We start from the raw sequence: 22087 nt of genomic DNA on the forward strand, positions 1-22087 counted from the left end.
CCTAGTCTGACTGTCAAGGATTTTCTAGACTTTGGGATTGGCCGAGCTGAAAAGCTTCTCTATTCTGCTTTCCACGAGCGATAATGGCGGCTGATGGGTACAACTTTCTGAAGGGCACAGTTCGGTTTTGACATTCAATGCAGGAGCAGTCACTGCGGTTACTATGGAAGCCACTACGGTTGTTTGCCGGTTGAGTGGAAAAATGTAAATGTAAAGGTCGCAAAATGTGGCATGAGTTTGTTCCGGTAGTTGAACTCTCCTCTCGTAAGGGCATTAAATGGGGAAGGCAACTAGGAAGAAGCGCCCATCACAGCTCTAGCCATCCCAAGCCCCTACCTAGCGCCTCCACGTGGCCATACCTGGAAATACTTCAATTTGTATATTTGAGTAGCCAAGCTAGGAGGTGCGGCGTCGTGCGGTTTTCAGTTCCTAACATTACAAATGTAGTTTTAGGCAACCATTAAACCACACGACTTTATTTTCAAGTATTATATGATTTAAACTAATATTTTTGGTAAACTATTCTATTTTCTGCGAGCGAAGTAAGGCGCTATATCCTTGGCCAATTGCAGCTTGGCTTCTGGTCTAAATGCCATTAGTTCATCCATGACGGTCCGGAGTATCACTTAACCTTTATTAGCAAAGATACTCCAAACGACTGTAAATAAATCATTATCTATGTATATGGGAAGCGTTTGGTACGGGAGGTCCACGCTTTCTTTCATCCCCTTGATTTCAAGGAGTTTAATGGAATTAGGTATTTTTTCTGGTTCCACTTGATTCCTTGGAATTCTCTCTGCGGTACTCTGCGGAATTCTCTTTGCGGTACATGCTGCGCAGTTGGCCTGGCCGTTGACAAGAAAAATGATTGATTCAAGTAATCGTCATTTTCCAGGATGCCTTCAAGAATTGGCTGCGTCAGTATGAGATTAGATTAGATTAGATTAGATTAGTAATTGAACTCTGCTCTCGTAATTCAGTAAAATTTTAAAAACATTTATTAAAATAAATGAATGGCATTACTTTCCAGGTTTCAGAATTTTTACTTATTTAGCTCTTGCATTAGAAATGTCTTCGATAGTGAATCCTTCGAAAGCTTTATCGGTTATATTTTCCATGGCATAGACCCTTTTAACGTCTAAAAACAATTGGCGCGTTGGAGGTACAGCATTTAAAATTAAATTTTATAAGATAAAACCGCCCTATTGTTTTTTTAAACACATTTATCTGTGTCATGGAAAACACACCAGTTGCAAAGAATATTAGATGAATCAGCGAGAAAATATTCCGGTGGTGTCTTCATTATCATCGAAAACCGTTTGGATTAGCAAACTCACTCATCCTTCGCAAATTTTGATGCAAATAAGCTCTCATGGATCGCGGCAAGCTGTCAAGCACAGATACTACTGATGTTCTACCAATTTGAAAATTTGTTTAAAAACAAATAAATTTGTCTAAAAAAAATGATGCAATGATCAACCAAGAGGCTTTGCAGACCACAACCTTGCAACGCAACAACGCCGCCGGAGGAAGGCGCGGTCGATGGGAAGTGATCCGAATTAGAAATCGCAATCTATTTTTAAAAATAGAAACCGTACTACGAATGCTCTGCCATATTTTTTAAAAACTGTCATAATTCGGGGACGACAGAGGAGCAGTGCAGCGCAGAAGTTGGCCAATTTGTTTCCCCCATAACGGTACCACGCACGACCGATTCGAACGGCCCTGAAATGACCCCTTTTTTGTTCCAAACAAATAGCCAAAATATGCAAATATATGTCATTCGGATTTTTACGATTTTCTTGCTTGACATCGGTGTTTTGTTTTAATTATTGTGGAAAGTTTTTTTTCTCGTCGCAGTTGAGGCTATTAAATTAATTAGCCGCCTGCAGCTTAACCTATGGTTAGTGTAGAGTGGCCATCCGGTGATATTTGGTTCCGAGGGGTACAATGATCTACATAGTTATACCTTCGTCATTACAGATTTATTGCTGTTTGAGGTTTCAGTAGAAAAATGAATAGTAATAAATTCAATTGATTACCTCACACCAAAGCAGCGTTCCGGTTTGGTTGAAAAGTCATGTTTCTTATACAATACAAAAAATTATATTGTTAATTTATGACCCTCTTAAGCTCGCAAAAAAACTTACCGAAACTACGGAAATCGTATCACGCATACTATTTAAGTGATCGATCATTGAATACACAAACATCGAAACGGTCGCGTCGTTGGACCCAATGGACAATGATGGTGCTTTGTTGTTATGGACGCTACGGGTTTATATTTGGCAATTTATGCTGGAGGTCAGCACTAATGCTTGATGGTGTGGAATTTGAGCCGGTAGGCAAGATCACGCTTATTTTCGAGAGATGTTGTTTATCAAACATAAGCCACATCGGCCGTTGAATGGAAGTTAATATAATACTAGCATACAGGCGGACACATTGTGGTAGAAGATTAGAATATCAATGAGAGGAGGATAGGATGACGGCCGAAGTGCACGCAAATGTTTGGACTCTGCTCAAGGTTTTTAAAGAGCTCCGACGATCACACTGGCATATGGCGGCGCGGCCCGACTGTCGGGTGCTACCGGAATAGGAAAACGGGTTTCGCGCGATATAGCGCCAAGTCATTCGAGGAATCGGAGGCGTTTTATTTTTATTTCGAATAGCAGATCGAGAATTGTTTACTCTGGCGATTGGGGAACGTGGAGAATAGTCACAATTGACCATTATCTAGAGCAACAGACAGATTAGATTGTCGAGCATTTGTCGTGATTCAGGAATTATAAATCTGTCAACCAGTTGACATGATGACAATCCAATGAACAACGAGAGATGAGAAACATTGTATGACTAGAAACCTATATTTCAGACTGATTCAGCACTTTCGTAGAGAATAGGCCTGCATCGTGCGCTTTCAAATAATTTAAGTGACAAAATAAGTCTCGCATTATCACAAATCATTTTTCCTCTATCTCTCAAATCGAAACAGAACTCATAAATCGTCCAAGCTTTGCTGTTAAGCTTCTAGCTTTCCGGAAAAGCTGTTGAACCCACAGTAACTACATGGAAACAGTTTTATTGCACTGATAACACACACGATACAAGCGGCTTTCCAATTTTCTTATCGATCGGTTATCTCCAGTGCATTGGAGGGTATTGCATGAATCACTCAGTTCCATCAGCAGTTTACGATGGGTGTCCCTATCGTTCGTCCCAAAACTTTCCCAATAAACTGCACCGCTGAGGCAGATCACGTAAACATCGGAAAAATACCGCGTTTGTCCCAAAAACATTTTGTGCAGAGATAATGCAAACTGGCTCAGTCGAGACTTCGTCTATTAGTGTGTGGCGCACACAATGCGTCCAAATCGGTTATCACAAAGCTCGTTCGGTTTCAGCACGCTATTTCTGGCCCACTACTGGTGGACTTAGTAGGTAGGTACACTAGAATCTCTTTTTACGTCCATTGATTTTCCGTGATTTCTTTTTACGTCCACTGTCTTACGTCCGAAATTCGAATTACGTTCTCTGTTTTTGTGTCCAAAAGTTGAGTTAACGTCCTCGTCCATAGTATTTGACGATTAATGTCACGTTAGGTAATTTCAGAAAATCTGAAATAACGTCTTTTCTTTTTACGTCCAAACTTCGAACTGACGTCCTTTTTCTTCACGTCCAAAATTTGAATTACCGTCTCTCCTTTTACGTCCAAAATTCGAATTCGCGTCCTCCTTTTTTCCGACCTATTTGTTTACGTCTCTCCAATAGCAAACATAGAACGAGGCTTGAGTGTAGTGTGTAACAACAAAGAAAAGAGAGCTAAATTTGCTACTCACCTCTTGCCCCAGCTGACCCATCCCGTTGGCGCAGTCCACTATGGAGTACATGGGAAAGCCTTGCCGAAACAATGGCTCCAAGATGCCTTTGCTTCGCCGATCGAAACGTAAAAAGGTGGCCGGACTTGGCGGTTGAACGGTTCGAGCCGGAACTAATTAGGAGTCAATGTTAGGTCACTTATCCACTGGTTTGCGATGATCAGTAAGCTCCACACACAGTTTGAACGGCAAGATGTTCACTTTATCATTGCAGTCTGTTTTCGACCGGCTGCGTTCATTCACCCTCCGCTCTAGACTGGTGCACAGGGAACGCTCACACGCAAACAGTTACTTCGGGATAATTTTGTTGTTTTTCGCGATTCTTTCCTTGCTTCACGGGGTGGGGTGATTTAAATCACACTCAATTACACGGCTCTGGGGCACGGCACGGCAAGGAGGGGATGAGCCCGAGCGAGGAATTGTTTTCGTAAAGTTGCAACAAACAATCGCGTCCAACTGCAAAACAGGAACGTAATAATAACCGACTGTGTTCACGATAAAGCCTGTCGGCGCGGAAAGGGAAAACAGAAAGAGTAAGTTACAGAGAAAGAAATGGATATACATATCACAATTTGGTTAGATAAACAACAATCACGATGACAGAGTGCGAACTGAACGGCTAGTGCACAAGCACAACAGCACGGTTTATTTATCTATTCATAGCACTGGGATTCTTAGAGGCCACAAGGATAGCACCTCGAATTTGTTTACCGAGATCGTCCGCTTGAAATGATTATTGCAAAAAGGTGATGTTTATACAGCAAATGGGGGCATTGGTCGAGTACACTCGCCTCTAATCTCGCTTTATAACGGGCGGATTTTCATGCCACATTTAGCACTTGCTTTGTTCGGTTGCGGACGTTGGTCCAACAAAAAAAAAGGATTTTGATTTGATTCACCTCCTGACGTTTTATGCATGGTCACGGTATTTGAGAGGAAACAATTTCTTTTTTCCTATAAATAGGTTTTAAATATAAACAATTTTTTTATTTTCCACAAAGGTGACTATCACCATCTCATTTCTGATATCAAGCCAAGTTATCTTTTTTTGCCTAAAGTATAATTATAAAGTACTTTTGCACACCGTTTATTTTTTATGTGAATCAAAAAGTACTTTCTTGCGTATATGTTGTTATCAATAAAAATTAATACCATGTTTCATAATATGTGGACTATCCCACACCTATTGAGTGCAATTGGTGTACTCAAACAGGTGATTGATGATGATGGTTCATAATCTAGATCTGAAGCGTATTCGTTACACCTACTAACGTCAATCTTGTTTTCGAAGCGACTCACAATAACGCAGTGTGGTTAATCCTCGCACGTCAATGGATATGTGAGACAGTCGTCCCGTTTCGCAGAATGTAGTGTTAAACGGTGTAGAATTACATAAATTGATAGATTTGATGGACCAGCTTTGATAATATTTATAAGTTTAGATAGCGTTAAAATTGTAATTCTAGTTTGTTTCGCTATTTTAGATTTCAAAGTGAAGCAACTGAAATACTCAAATAGTCTCAAAAGTAATAAGAAATGCGTTCCATTGAGTAAAAGAACACCACCATTTAGATTCCGAAAATCGCTAAATGTGTAAAAACAACTAACGGCCCTCTGCTGAACGTCTTTGGAAAATAGGTATGTGAGGGCAAATGTAACTTTGCCTGTTAATTCTAACAATCAATTGATTATTCCAACAGATATTTCGTCTCCGGCTTGCAAGTTGCTATTCATCATTTCCAACTATTCTCAGAGTTTTCTTGGTGTTCTGCTTAAATTTTTCAACTGGGCGCATGACAGTCCAGCTCGATTCTTGGCTTGGGTGTTTCCACTGTTGTGGGTGATATTCCCAATTTATTACCAACCAGCTCGAGGGCTTTCATCAATTTAAAGATTTTGCGAATAATTTCAATTTCGATTGAGCGCGGTGAATACATGAGCGATTTTCCCACTAAAGGCATTCCAGACATCAGCGTCTGTTTTACTGTCATTTTCCACATTATGGGAAGATAATTTCTTTTACACTGACAACTTCCAGACCTCTTAGACTTACGTGCTATGGTGCTTTCTCGATATCCGGTGCTTCCAGAGATCCAGAGGTAATCAAAAACACTCTGTTTTCCTACAAAGACATTCCTACAAGACATCCCCGAGATCACCCAATCCGTTGGGCAACAAAGAACGATCAAACCACCGCGTTAAGTGCCCTCGAGTACACGAAATAACTGCTCTTTGACGGGAAATGACAGGAAGCAAAGCAACGCGGGTATTAACGTCTTTCAGACTTGACCCTTCTTTATCAACAGCCGGTTATTAGAATATAGGAAATTTACGGCACTAGTGCCACGATCCTATTGACTCTAACAGCACCGGCTCAGCCGGGATTCGGAAATATGAAGACTGGCTTGTTAGACCAGCATCGTACTTCGAAACTAACTGAGAAACGATGGAGTGGAAAAAAGAAAGCTTGGAAAAGCTATCTAAGCATTGCCACGAGAAAGAATACGGCCCACTATCGGTGAGCGAGGAATTAGTTGACCATGATTCTGCGGAGAAAATAGGTCATGAAGGACAGAGATCGTGACGAGCTAGAACATCTATTCCGGGTTAATGACACTCTCGTAGAGTGTGAATCAAAAACCAATCTTATGAGGAACGGTGAACAAATACCTGATCTCGCACGAGATCGACAGGTGGTCGACAGAAGGAAGCTCACTCTAAGTGAGTGGCTTGCCGTCCTGTTGAACAAGGTTTCTCCAGTTAACTTGTCCAGTTAAGTTGTGGGCTACCGCTCTCCAATTCCTCGGACACCGAGTACTCTCCGCCAGATCTCGATTCATTGTTCCTACCGGATTTGAGCCAAACACCATCTTTGCAGGATAGTTGTCCGGCATTCTTGCAACATGCCCTGCCCAGTGTACCGCCTAGCATTAGCCACCTTTTGGATACTGGGTTCGCCATACAGCTGTGCTAGTTCATTCATCCTCCGTTCTCTAATACAACCACCAAAGATCGTTCTTAGCACTCGTCTTTCGAAAACTCCGAGCACTCGCAGATCCTCATTGAATGACCGGGCTTAGTCTGCATAATCGCAATTGCTTGTGAAGCCCATTGCAAGCATTGTAAGTCCTCCGCTGATAATACGCTTCCGAAGCTCACGGCTGATATCATTGCAGGAGGAAGCAGTTATTGGAGAAACATTTCAATGATGAACTTACAGAACGGGAAATTAAACTCATAGCAGCTGTACGCTAGTAGCATCTCAGCTCGATCCAGAGCCCGATCTCGAAGAGATTCACCGAGAAGCAGAATATAATATAAAGACTAAGAGCATGATGACCCAGGTAACCAATAAGCATTTCCAATGCAATTTAAAAGCAAGCCAATAAGCATTTAAGTTGCCTTAAATGCTACTTAAATGCTATTTTGGCAAAATATACGGCTACTTTACTGCTAGCCCTCTTATACTGCTGACAATGCTTATTTGCAGCTAGTTACCAACAAGAAGAATTTAAATAGAATTTTAGATGCCAATTTGCAACAGTTATGCAGTCAAAAAGCTGATAAACAACAACCTGCAGTATAAAACGCTAGGGATGCTAATAAACGACTGATTTACTGCTTATTTTAATGCTTAATGGTTACCTGGGAAGAGCTACTTGCAAAGGCATTGGATATTTTGCTGAATTTCGGAGAAGGAGAAGAATGGATGGAATGGAACTTTGACAACTTTTTGTCAATTTCAAGGTAGCACACGATAGTCAATCGGAAACAGCTATGGCAATTGATGAAGTACTGTAGATTTTCAGATAAAAGACGCTGCTTTTCAGTTAACTAGGAACCAATGATGGGCTAAATAAGTACGGGCTTCAGGGATACTCTGGAGCCCCTTCGAATCACGGTTTGCGGCAATGGGTTGGATTATCTTGAATGTTATTTAATAACGCTATGCTGGGAATTTGAAGGTTTCGTGAACGAATTTGACGATACACTGAAGTCGCTATTTACGCGATTTGTTTTTTACGCGACAATTTTTACGCAAATTTCGGAATTTACGCGGTTTTTTTAACGCGAATTTCGAAATTTACGCGGTTTTTTACGCGAATTTCGGAATTTACGCGATTTTCGAAATTTACGTGGATGTGCTCAAAACGTCTATTTTTTCGCGTAGTTTTTGAAATCCACAAAGTTTTTTTACGCGAAATTTTGGGTTTTTTACGCAAATTTTGGAATTTACGCGGTTTTTACGCGAATTTCGGAATTTACGCGGTTTTTTACGCGAATTTCGGAATTTACGTGGGACGTATCTTTCGCGTAAAAAGCGACTTGAGTGTATTTGCATTAAATATGGACTGATTTTAACGTTCGTTCGGGGTTAATTGATTTGCAGCAGCCATCGCGAAAATAGGCAAGCAACTACGCTCGATGCTTTGTTCGTACTAGCAGCTCCACTCTGGAGCAAAGATGGAGGACATCATGAGGCACTTCATATTCGTCGAGTTTTACCGATTTGACATTTACAATATCTTATTTTTTCTGGTGAAACGCGAGAGCGTCGAATGGAAGCCTGATTCGAGTCACCAGACGGTGCTGCCTGACCGTAACGTTCAGCAGAATAAGCTGAATCGGAAAACCGAAAGCACCGCAAGGTCGGAGCAATCGGCTAAATGGTCAAGAACTACCTGCCCTAAATTTAACGCGCTAACATCTTTATGCGGAAGTGTTAGTTGAGACCGGCTTTATCTGAGCAGCTATAGGTGCTGATGAAAACATCTTTCCGGAGATGCACAACGTCGTGGTTATAATGAATGAAAGACCAACCTGACGCTAGACGGCTATGACTGACTGGGGGCGATATCCTCCGCTAAGGAGGTAAGCGACGACGTAAAATGTGTCTCCTACACCAAATTTCCTGCAGAAGGTTTTTGTGTGGCTCACGATTGGCGAGAAGGAAATGTCCAAGCCGCTGTTCTCCTTTCTTCTCTTTCCTTCGGGGCTTGCGGTAAATGGACATACAGTACAAAGTACGCCTTTGGGCGAGCCTCAGATGAAGGATCCAACGATTTCGTGGCCAAAGCGGAGAAGCAGTTGATCGCTAAGGTCACGAAAGAGCTGAAGGACATGCCGACATCTATCTCCTCATCGGCCGCCCATCCGCCGGTAGAACGGTGAAGCAATAGGATCTAAGGAAAATTTATTCCATTGAATTTTTTTGTTTCGCTATCCGGAATCAGCCGATTTTTGTAATTCAATTGGTAACACTGGTAACAGACTCATAGCCAAGGCTGACAAGATTCGGTCAAGAATCAATGCGTCGAAAGCCAAATATATGGCAAGAGAAGACAACGCTCGATATTCCCACGGATAGTGTCTATTGACGGCGATGAACTTGAGGTGGTCGATTAGTTAATAAATTTGGGATTTCTTGTCACAGTCGACAAAACCACGAGTAAAGAGATTCAACGGCGAATTGAAGCTCGAAATTGGGCTTTCGTTGCTCTCTGGAAAACATCTCGTTCGAGTAATATACGCTGCCGCAGGAAGCCGACGATGTACGACATGCTAATTCCCAGCTAGCACCAACTCGTATATCAATGTACGAAAACTATCGTAAATATCTCCTAACAAACTCGAAATCGTAACTAAAGCTGGATAAAGTTGATTTTTTGTCGTATATAATGATAAAGACTGACATACATACGATTTTCAGCACAAAATCGAAGAGTAGTACGGAGCGACTCGCGCTTAATCGGATATTATCGTATATACATACTCATATAGTCGTAACGCTCAAAATTATTCGTAATCACGTATATCGCCTCCAAAATAGTACGGATATGCCGATTTTGCGCATTAAATACGATTTATTTAGCATGTATATCTGTACGTAATGCTGATTTTTACCTTTTTTATACATATGAAAATGCTAGCTGGGTTGGGCACTCTAACTCTAACCTTGCTTAAGGAGGACGTACGGGCAATTGCCCTATTCAAACGAAAAGTTATTGCCGACTTTTTTTATCGAATTCATACGGAAAGCGGAGAGCCTTGCAGGCGCATTTCGCATTCGTTCATTCGTTCGAAATGTATGGATCAGTCACGCCGTAGAAATGCCGCACGAATCTTTACTGAAATCTGTTTTCTTTAAGGCACTAGGTGCTAGGAATAGAGGGTCCTAACGTGCTAGATTTTGGTTTGCAGACTTGTCGAGTTGCCGAGACGCTCAACGAATTAGCGAAGAGTAACAAAGGACCGAGTTGAGCAAAGACGAGTTTTTGATACAGTAGCTACGAGCCACCGCGGCTCTAAGTTGCTAAAGAAGAAAAGAAATTTCCCGTTAGAATGTACAACGATCTCGATAACTTACACCGTTCTCATCAAACACGGGAATTCTATCAAAAGGACTTTGTGACGTGAGCCGTAATGAGCCAAGCTAAAAACTTACACTCAAGTTTCTTTTTACACGATTTATTTTTATGATTTTTTAATTAACGCAATTTTTTTACGAAGATTTTTTATTTAACACGTTTTTTTTTTATTTTTATATCATTTTTCGAATTTACGCGTTTTTTTAACATCATTTTTCGAATTAATGCGTTATTTTCAGCGAATTGAAATTGAATTAACACGGTTCTTTTACGACGATTTTTAAATTAACGCGGTTTTATACCACATTTTTCGAATTAACGCGGTTTTTACAACATTTTTCGACAAACCCTCGTGTTTTTTTACCTAGCCACCAATAATCCCGCCCCCCACCTTTTCACTCTTTCCCCTCCATTAAAAAAATTCATTACTTTCCCCTACCGTCCCGTCTCCAATTCTAGAACTACCGTTTCAAAAAATATTAATTAACATTTTTCGAATTAACGCGGTTTTTTTAAACGGTTTATTTTTACGCGTCCACATATCCCCCGTGTAAAAAAACTTGAGAGTATTTTGTATGACGTATTATAGTTTTTTTTGGGAAGGGAAGAATATCTGAAGCGAAGAATGATTAATTGAGTGAACTGGTAAATTTCGATATATACCAATAATAATATCGAGTTGTGCATTGCCAGGTGGAGTTCGCACTCACGGTTTTTCGATTGATACTCAACTGTTTTACTGACTAAACTATCGACACCCGTATATATCAGGTAGTTTAATTCCTAATTTTGCTACTATTCTCTCGATTCTATCATTCCGCATACGCATCACACATTTCTCTGCGACGGATTTTTTTTATGACTCTTTGTTTCTGCCGCCGAGGAGACAGACTGCTATCTACTCTGTTAGTGCGACAGAGACTGTCAGTTGCCGACGTCGTCCTGGCTCTGGTATTACAGAAAACCGTACGATAATCGATATTGCAAGCAAGCTACCTATATTGTGGAAACAACCAAGGGATCACTATCCTAAACGCCGCTACAAAATATGTTGACAAGGTATCTTTCATAGGCTATTATCACCAGCCAAGAGATTCGTGAGCAGTCAAGAATGTCTGAAGCGAAGAATGAGTGAACTGGTAAATTTCGATATATACCAATAATATATCGAGTTGTACATTGCCAGGTGGAGTTCGCACCCAAACTTTTTCGATTGGTACTCAACTGTTTTTGTTAGACTTTTCGAAGTCCGTTGGTTCGACGAGACTCGAACTGAAATCAATTTTATTGAACAAATATGGAGTAACAAAGTTTTAAGGTATTACTTACAATTAGTCTTAAACTGAGATCGTTCGATGACAAATTTTCCGAAATCATATAATCTTTTGTGGTTACGAACCATAGAATTTTGGCGTCTGCCTATTCTTGATGATTGTTTTCTGTGCGATGACTCTAACCTACACAGAGAATTAGCTTGTTTTATTGATAAAGTGCGGAAATATCACTGACTAACATACCTTTCATCTGAATGTACTATTATTAATAATTATCGTTTACATTTAGAATTTAAGTTAACACACTTTATATTATAGATAATAAATTTAGCGATGCATTTTAGAAGTTGCGGCGTGGACCGTAGCGATCACTAGACAAAAGAAGGTTAGATTCCCTTCCACTTGCTCTTTATACATAATCTTAAGAAATTGCACTGTCGATAATAGAGGGGTCCACTATTTCGAGGTATCAAAGGTATAATTCTTATCTTTTAACCATTTTCAATCAATTAAGCGCAAAAGTTCAAATATTTGAACACCTCGTGTCAGTAGTGGCCCCGTTTCAGCGAGAATTACTCAACTGTAAAGAATAGAATAAACAATTCTTCAATGTTGCTAACAGTTTGTAGTTTGTAAAATATGTCTGGGAATGTATTTAATCACTCGAAAGTTTGCCGGAACTAGGTCAACTTGTATGTACTGGGTCCCAGATCACTGTGGAATTGATGGAAATGAAAGAGCTGATGCAGTCTTGCAAGCCTCGGATTATCTCATCAATTCGTAGGGGACCTGAGCCCTTCTGTGCCTTTTCTGGATGCTGGAGCTAAAAGCATGGGAATGTACGAAAGTAGAAACAAATTGGAATAACACTTTCATTGCTAGGCAGTCAAAACGATTTGTCTCTCCAAACATTTCAAGACATTTCAATGACTCGCAAAGTCCTGGAGTTTTCGAGAATAGATCTGAGCTTTTATACTGGTCTTAGAGGATATTGTCCGAGCCGCTATCACTTGATGCTTGATGCTCAGGAATTTTTGAATTTTGATTAATCCCCCTAAAAGTGCAATAAAAAAATAATTTTTCTGCAATTTCAATAGGTATAACACATTGATGTGTTCTGCAAAGTTTTACAGCATATTATTACAAGAAATTTTGGTGAAGACGATAACCTTCTATCTATTCAGCAAAGATAGAAAAATCCTATTTCTTATAAATGAAAAGTCGTTAAAATCAGTTTTTCTATTTTAGCTGTTTTTGTAGTTGTTGTATGACTTTTTCCTGTTTTACAAAGTTGTACAAATAATAAAAATACACAACATTGCTAAATATAGTATACCTCTATCTTTGCTTGCTTAGGAACTATAGAACTTTTACTATAAAAATAACCTAATTTTGACCCCGAATTACTCGCAAGAAGGCATCATTTTATTCAAAAACTCTCTCCAGAGAATCAGAATAGTTTCAAGCAGGCTGAAAAGTTTTATAAATCATGTTTAAAAGCACAAAAGTTAAACAAAATTTATAGGCTGACAAAATCGGGATAAAAAACTGATAAAATCGGGGGTAGACAAAAAATCGGAACATTACTGTATATCAAACAAATGGCCACAGTGATAAAAATACCCAACAAGAAAAAAAAACAGTTTGTAACAGTTTGTCACATGAACAATATGTTTTTCTTAACAGTCATAGGAAGAGCTGGAATGGCTACATTTGGGGAACAACAAAGTAAACTTATTTAATCTTCGAAAGTTCGAGAATTGAAAGGTTAGAGTACACTAGTTCTACGTGATAAGTGTACTCGTTACGAGCACCAGGCACCAGCAGCGACTCAAACCGCCAGCAGCCGGAGAGCAGAGATTACAGCTTTCGTCATTTCAGGTTGTTTGTGCGAAATTATTTATAAATGTTGCTCGCTTCCCCCAAACACCGTTCGCGGTTGGTCATCTTACCTTCCTGCTGCTTTATGGTATAAAGGCATGTGAGAAACCAAGCACACACACTCACTGCCTCGTTCGATGGGTTGAGGCTGCCGGTTGATCGTCGTCCATCGAGTTGCGATCACTACTATGAAGCCGATTGTTTACCGCACATGTTCGCCACAGGAGAGTGTCGTTATCTTTTGATAAAGAAACACACCCGAATGTACTCGCTTCCTTCCTGCACCGTCTGACTGACTTACATTGGAGCTTGGAGGTAACAGACGATGCCAGTTAAATCGAGATGGATCCCTCGTCGCTGCTGGCAAGGTTCTGGTTCAATACATTTAAGTAGGTGCAACCATTCTCATGAATTTATGAATTCAATTTGCTAGACCAGCACATTACCATTACCCGGCGAAATCGAGTACATTAATTTATGATTCGACTTCTAGCCGCATTGGGTGCACGATTCTAATTTCAGGATGCCCCCTGCCAGCTTTTATGATTATCGTTCCACTTCCAGCGCCCGAATGGAGTCACTATTTTTATGCGTATTACCAGTTGATTTTGATCCGGATGATTGGCATGGCACAGAGCAGGGGCCATGTAGGCAGTATGAAACGATGAGAAGTCGACCAGAGAAGTGCAAAAATAAACTAAGCAGATTATAGGCAGAAATTATATTTTCGTTACGACAATGCCAAAACACGATGTTTTAACAAGCTTCTAGCAATTAATCTCTTAAGTACAGTACAACTTCTCAGACAACGGGCTTCCGGCCAGAAATTTTGCTTCCAATCACTTAGCAAATTCAACGAGTTTCATGAAACCTGATCAACAGGTATTTAGCCAGAAAAAAAACTGATTCTTGAGATGTAATTAAACGAATGCAATAAGACTAAAAGTAAAATCAATTTTCAACTTGTCCTTGTCAAGGCATATTTACTGCAGTAAAAACAAATTAAGTTTGAACGACAACATGGTGCACACCGGTCGTTAATACGCTCTTAATCGGACAGAGATTAGCATACTCAAATTAATTGAACAAAAAGTTTTCCCTTGAAATCAAAACTGGTTTGTAGTTCATTACTTTTTTCTGTGTCCTAGTCCTAAAGACACCCGATCCAGAACACCGGGGTTCAACCGGGGGTGCGCTGTTGTTGGAGTAAAAAGTAAAAGCGACAGCCATTGACGAAATTGCATGATCAATCAAAGCTCGAGTGTTGATTCCCTTCTGACCGCACGCGGGGGCACGCAACTGGAGCTCTGCTTCGCGAGAGTGCGTAGCGAGTTTTTTTTTTCTTCTCGTTTCGTTTGTGTGGTGCCTTGTTTTGTATTTTGTTAGCTTTTATTTCCTCATCCACACGCGGTTCGTTCGGTTCGGAATCATTTATTCATATCATCCACAAGACCAACCGGCTCGAATTAAACGGATGGTTGGCTACACTTGCCCGGCACTGGGTCAGTCTCGAGCGTTGTTGCTGGGATGGGATGGAAAGGGGCGCGCAGCACGAGAAAAAAACACCACTCTCGATGCGGCTCAACAACAACGATCAGCAGAAAAACGTGTTTTGGTTTTTTTGTGTGCTTCAGACACAGCCAGCAAGCAGCTTGCCAGGGTTCGTTCTACTTGGCTATTACTAGTTGAGGAGAAAAAAAAATAAACGGCCTATGCATGAGCCAGTGATGCATCCATTTCAGGACAATGTATTCCGTTCGGAATTTAATGTGTTTACTCGGTAGATGCATTTTTCCATAATTTATGCCGAGAATTACTGCCGAGTTCGAAATGCATCATTACTATCCCAAGCAGCTGAATTGTGGCCAGGCAAGAATTTCTATGAATCTTCGATTTATCCGTGCTGTCATTCGGTATTTTAAATTTTTTATTCATTTTACTTTATTTTTTGAAATGGCGTATTTTCCATGGAAATTATATTTGAAATGCCGTCTCTCGGAAACAATAGATGGCACCAAAATTGGTTTTCATCATAAAATATACGCTGGAAAAAGACTCCATTATATTTTATCGAAAAATACACAAAAAATCTCAAATCAAGATATTTAAAAAACGATGTTCTGCTTTTTTGCTAATTTTTTGAGAAGAATAGAAGTAATTTGCAACTTTTTTTAACTTATTCTGAGATGAAGCAACATTTATAAACGTAGAATAATACTTTCATGAGTGCTTTTATTTTCACGTTCACATGTAGTTTAAATACAAATTTTCTATGATTTTTAACCAAAATGCTCATAGGAAATACTTCACTAAATGCAGCTGTTTTCGAGATATTCGAAGAAAAAGTTCAATTTATTTTATTTTTTAATTTTCTAAACACCTTTTCCATATACATCTTTTTTGTGTTGTACCACCACGATGTTTCAAACATAATTCCAATGAAAATAAATACGACCTTTTTAAAAATGATTCTCTAATCAAAATGGTGCCAAAATCTGTGAAAGGTACATGTTTCCTCCTTCCAAAAACAGGTTTAATTTAATCCAAATCAAAAAGGTCTTTTGGATTATAGCATTTTTAGGCAAATGTTGCGTAAAACTATTCAATAGCAATAACCATTTTACAGGAGGTTATAAATTGAACTTAAAGCGTGCCAATCTTAACTTGCTTCCTGTTTTCCTCTCTGTCAAACAATTGAACCTCTGCAATTAACATCTAGGGTATGTTGCTACATCGTCGTAATTGCCTATTCCCGTCCTATCCAACACAAATTATTAAAAATATCAGCATTTTTATGACACAATGCAAAACTAGTTATTCCCTAATATTTTAGTTAGTTATCTATCCTACCCAATCAATCAAAGTGAGCTGAGATCTATTTAAATGCTTTTTATCATTAAAGAAGTCCTACCAGGCAAATTTCCTACGTTTTTTCGTGCGACGAAGAAGACAATGTCGACTAATTGTTTTAATTTCCGTCATTCATAAATGAAAATAACTCACGCAAGGCATTGTCGTTATTCTACAGCCAGAAAAACTTGCCTGACCTGCAGAAATTTTGTAGAATAACATTTGTCATGCCGTCCTACACAAATACATGCGCGTAAGCTTCGTAAACATTGTTGTGATTTTTAGTTCGGACGATGAAAAATTTTGTTGGACGGATTTTAAAACGGTACGACGAATTTTAGCAATAAAGTCAGTTACGTAATTTCAATAATATGCTTTAATAGTCGCTTTTCAGTGATTTCAAAGTTCACGTATCGGAAGGTAAGTGTGTTTTAGTCAAATCAGTACAAGAACTTTTGGAGTATTCACTAAATCCATCCAGCAAATGATGAAAATTAGAATGGCTTTCCTTATTACGACGGGAATTAGAAAAAGACCCTATATTAAAATGCTATTAATCAACTTACACTTGTTTTGCCAATCCTACACAGCATTCACCACGAGTCGCGACACTGCAGCCAAGTTTGGTTCAATTGTTGCTTCACTGTCGTCGACCGCGCGCGTACGTACCGGTCGTATATTTTATTGTATAAATTTTTACTTCAGCCTCTTCAACGCCACTTGAGCGGTCGTACGTATCACACACAGTGTCACATATACGGACAACCACTTTATGTGTTATAAACTGTAATAAAACCTGATGACCCTTCCGAACCGGCTACTGTTGCTCTCCTGGCAGTAGTCTTTTAAACAAACCTCTTTTAGACCTGTTAGCGCGAACAACAAAAACGACACCCGCCTGCTGCAGCACTGATCGTCTCTCTAAGTATCACGTACCACTCTTCTCCAAGCTCCACCCGATCGTGTTTCCTCCTCCTAATAGGTCAACCAACTCTTTTCACTAGTTTTTTCAAATCGTATTTTCACTTTCCCTGTCGATTTCGACTAGAGTGTTTTTCCGCGACATGCAAAGAAAAAACCTTTCCCTTTCACACACTAAAACAACAGCAGCAGAAGGATAATCTGATAATCCTTGCTAATAAACATTCACAGCACGGGGCAATAAAACTTGCTTCACGGTCAAATCAAAAAGCAGAACCAAACCCAGCGGGACACATGAAACTGATAATCTCAGAAAAATCCTTCACCGAAAAGTTGGCCCTTTGTTTGGTTGGCTCCTCTCTTTTCCTTCTTCTCAAGCAGGGCTATTTTCCGCATCCAATTTCTCGTCCGTTCACGACAGCAGCTTCTGGCAGACTAAGCTCGACATCGCAGCGACTAGCGGACATTATAGACAGCGTTGCTCCGTGCCTCTTCGTATACACGAAATACGAGTGTGCTGTGTTATGTATATACCGGTTTAGTATCTGCTCCACTGGTACCACACGCTTAGTCTACCAGTTAAGAGTACTCACGTTATCCCGTTTCTCTTACTCTCCCACCCATACAAAAGAGCCCGTGGTATACTAATCGAAAACAAGGCATAACCAAGAGTAGCGAGTGCATTCGCGCTCGCTGATAGTGCTATATGGATGTGCTATATACTGCCGTATACGAAGTACCTACACTATGCTATTTTATAACAAAATACGATTACGGTTTGACGGTAGTAGTTTAAAATCCTGACCGGCTGATTATTAGCTCTGCTAGGTTCTACAACAAAGCGTGAGTATTGTAAGCTGGATTGAATCGTTCTGTTCAAAAGAAAACCTGTTACGAGATTTGATCTAAAAAATTCATCAGCAGATGTTAGCAGATATTTTAAAGTAGGACTATACCTTTGATTTTTCTGTTTCAATCAAGCACATGAAGGACAGCTGCAGGTCCCACTGTCCGTGAAAACATCTTTGTACACCATTTGGTTATTGTGATTTTAGTTACTTCCTACAAAAGTGACAAAATTCCCTCGTCCCAACAGGTCGAAGATCGTTTGCTTCAATTTAGGCTAGAACAAGTTGATGTCCTGATAGTAAAGATTTTTTTTTATGTGTGGACTCATCACTGCGGTCAGTAGCGTTGATCTAAGGTAATGACACATTCCAGCGTTACGGGACACAATACAGAGACTGTAGATTACAGAGGTGCCGAGACACTCAAAAACCGCTAAATTTTGAACGAAAGCGGAGAGTTGCCTTTATTTATGACGGTACTCTCCGTTTTGTTTCAAAATTTAGCGGATTTTGAGTGTCTCGGCGCCTCTGTAATCTATAGTCTCTGTAGGACACAATTAGTACCCATTGTTACCGTGTGAATCACCTCCTGTTTCACCAATTTTTTTTACAAATACCTTGTAAAATAGTTGTTTAAAGAGTGCTTAATTTTCCACTACAATGCCAGGGATTTGATAAGGCAGGAACCGATTTGTATAGTAGCGATAGTGTCCCGGTACGCTGGAATGTGTCTAATATAGTATAATGTGCCCCCCTTAAGAACAAATGGATATATCTCAAACGAAGCTCCCAAGATTAATGTTACAACTACGAATACATGTTAGTTTTTGAGCTGAAAATCAATTGCAACTGTTTACTTCCTTTAATATTGTAGAATAAAAATGCAAGGAATTATTTAAAAACGGCGTATAAAATTTGGGTTTCTCGTCTATGCAGGCAATATGCCCCAGCTGCAGTATAATACGCTCCACGTTGTGTTTCGAGTATATTTGAAATGGATATGCCTGCTCCATTTTGTAGAAAGTCAAACTCTCTTAGATACTGTCAAAATATTGTGTTTTCATATAAAATAATACTATTTTTGGTCTCCTGGGATAACTTTTCTTTTCTACATTGGGCATATTATACTGCAGCTAGGGCATAATGCCCCGCATAGTTAAGCAACCATGAATTTAGACGTCGTAGTTAAATTATTCCCAGCACTTTTATTCTACAACGCTAGCTGAGGCTAATAGTGGTAATAAACTGTTACTTATATCGATTTAACCGTTTTTATAGCCACATTTGCAATAGGGCATATTGCACCAATGCGAGTGGGGCATATTGGCCGCATTAGACATGCTGGGAAAAAATATAAAATAAAGTAAATTAAGCATTTCTCGCCGGTTTTTTACCTGAGATAATGTTTTAGAAGTTCACTTCATCCAATCGAAAAGCAACATCAGGATTTTACCCATGAAAAGCGGAAGTTTGGAAGTTGGAAAACAAATTTATTTTTCTTTTGGTTTGACAGCTAGTGACAACTGTCAAACTTGCATTGTGGGCTGGTTTCATCGAATGTTAAGGTTTTAATTTATGCTAGTTTAGGAATAAACGAACTGGGGCGTATTGCCCAGCTGGGGCACATAATACACATTACCTCTACTATGATATCGCTCGGGTGTTTGCTGTGTCACCTGCACTACATTTCTTTTTGCTTTAGGGGAATTGTGTATAACGTGCTCCTCCTGGCCAGGGATGGTTCGATCACTTTGACTCAATTTTGATTCATTTGACACTACCGTCTCAGCCGAGCAAAATTTGACAAATTGATGTATGGGACATTTGTAGATAATAACTAGATCTACAATTTTGCTAAATAAAGTGTTGCTGTAACTTTTGTAGTTACGGCGCTACAATGCTAGTACCTCTTTAGTAACTAAATGAACGTTCATTTAGTTACTAATGAGGTACTAGCATTGTAGCACCGTAACTATAAAAGATACAGCAACACTTTATTCAGCAAAATTGTAGATTTAGCTATTATCTAGAAATGTCCCATACATCAATTTGTCAAATTTTGCTCGGTTAGGACGCTACTGTCAAATGAATCAAAATTGAGTCAAAGTGATCGAACCATCCCTGCTCCTGGCCAATTTGCCCCTCCTTCGTTTTTGCCGAAACAAGCGAAATTAAAATGCAAAACCACCCAGAAACCATAGTATTTCATGGAACCAGCCTACTTTGCAAATATGGCAGTTGTAACGTGCTGTAAAAATAAAACAAAAATATATTTGTTTTTGAGCAGCTTCCGATATAACTTTTTGCGTCGTTTCCATAAGCTATTTTCTGGTCAAAATTTGTAAATAAACGGTTGTTGCGATACGATCGCGTGAATTGAGCTTCAAAAAGACATCCCTGCCAAAAACAACGGTATGAAACGTTTGATTTGCTTTAACAATTAATATTTTTTCAGATAAGTAAAAGCAAGCCAATATGCCCCACTTGCGGTAGTGCAATTTGCCCCCTTGCAAATATGGCTATAAACATAGGTAAATAGATCTAAGTTGAAGTCAATTGCCATTATTTAATACAATTAGCATTGTAGAGTAACCGCGGAGGGAATAATTTATTACCAACGTCCAAATTCCAGATTCTCATGAGTAGACTGGATATCATTGACAATGCTCCATCGACATGACCCTCTAGGTGTCTACTTCGTGGATTCCAGGCAAGCGCGCATCTATAGATCTCGTTCTCTCGTTTTCTTAAGGTGTGTTCGATTTACTTACACCTATACACCCGAATTTCCATCGCATCCCGTCGCTGATAGTATCGATAACAATCAACTCTTGGTCTTTCTAATACATGTGACTGACTGATACAGTCTTAGTTGTTTTGCTACCGTGTTTTGGAAAAGTTCCCACCAGCTCAACCTATTGAAGAGGATTACCAGTGTCCACTACCATAGGCCAGATTTTTGTAAAAACCAGTTGGAAACCCTGCTTATAATTGGTTGGTGAACGGCTGGATGAGTAATATAGACCCCATAATGGTCCTTAGCCTCTTATCCAGCAACTCCTACCCCTGCCTCTTAATGGTACCAGCCGGAATTCGGGTAACCAACCCTGGCGGAAACTAAGATCGTATACAGGAAGGGAAGGAGGCACTGTGCTGCATACTTAACAAAAAGCACCGAATTCGGTAAAATTTTACCGAATTCTAAACAGCTGAACGTTCGGTAAAAATTTCGATAGTGCCAATCGACGTTTACAGATCATTAGTAAAGTTTGGTGCAATAAAAAATTTTACCGAACGTTCAGCTGTTTAGATTTCGGTAAATTTTACCGAATCGTTTAAGTGTGTGTATCGGCACTATAAGATGAAACCCTCATCACGAGGCTCGGTAGCATGACCCCAGTAAGGCAACCTACCTAAACCTTATACTACTATGAAAAATCCAGAAAATTCGACTTATCGACGAGACACTTTATTTACTTAAGTGGCTTGCCCACCTAGGACAAAGCCTGTTAAACGAGGCTACTCCGCCAGACCTCGCTCCACCTGATCTAACCATCTTGCTCGCTGCGGTAGTCTTGTTTTTACCGGATTTGAGGCAAACACCATCTTGGCAGGGTAGTCATTCTCCGGCATTCTTGCAACATGCCCTGCCCATCGTATCCGTACGGCTTCAGTCACCTTAGGGTTCGCCATAGAGCTGTTCGAGTTCATGGTTCATCCTCCGCCTCCATACTCCGTTCTCCTGTACGCCGCCGAAGATCGTTCTTTGCCCTCGTCGTTCGAAACCTCCGATCATCCGCAGGTCTTCTTCAGTAGTATTGTTCATGTTTCATGCCCGTAGATAACAACCGGTCCAATAAGCGTCTTGTACAGGCTGCGCATTGTACGGGGACTTAGTCTGCTCGTCTTCACGGCCCTTTTGGAGGATCTTCGCCGCGAGCTTCGACGAAGCCGGCATGATAAGTTTCCTCAAATCTTTTCCCAATTGGTGATAGTCGGCGGAAAATGATTTGGGATAGCTCTTTACAGGCGGGATTAAGAACGGTGATCGCTTGATAGTATTTACA

The 22087-nt window shown here is 40.0% G+C and overlaps 1 protein-coding gene across 3 annotated transcripts in view; it reads right to left on the reverse strand.

The window, feature by feature from the left end:
• The window catches only part of LOC128735060 (sestrin homolog), an 81725-nt gene extending 64140 nt beyond the window's left edge, over positions 1-17585 (reverse strand). The window contains exons 1-2 of one of the 3 annotated variants that reach the window (XM_053829534.1): positions 16818-17585; positions 3840-4381 (exon numbers count right to left, since the gene is read on the reverse strand). In XM_053829534.1, coding sequence (XP_053685509.1) covers positions 3840-3890 — 51 coding nt within the window. In that variant the 5' untranslated portion in view covers positions 3891-4381; positions 16818-17585. The remainder of the gene's footprint in view (positions 1-3839; positions 4382-16817) is intronic. The other 2 variants (XM_053829535.1, XM_053829536.1) reach the window with 2 other exon arrangements.
• Between the last annotated feature and the right edge of the window lie 4502 nt (positions 17586-22087).

The sequence above is a fragment of the Sabethes cyaneus genome, chromosome 2, assembly GCF_943734655.1.
Source record: "Sabethes cyaneus chromosome 2, idSabCyanKW18_F2, whole genome shotgun sequence".
In the NCBI taxonomy this organism is placed as follows: Eukaryota; Metazoa; Arthropoda; class Insecta; order Diptera; family Culicidae; genus Sabethes; species Sabethes cyaneus.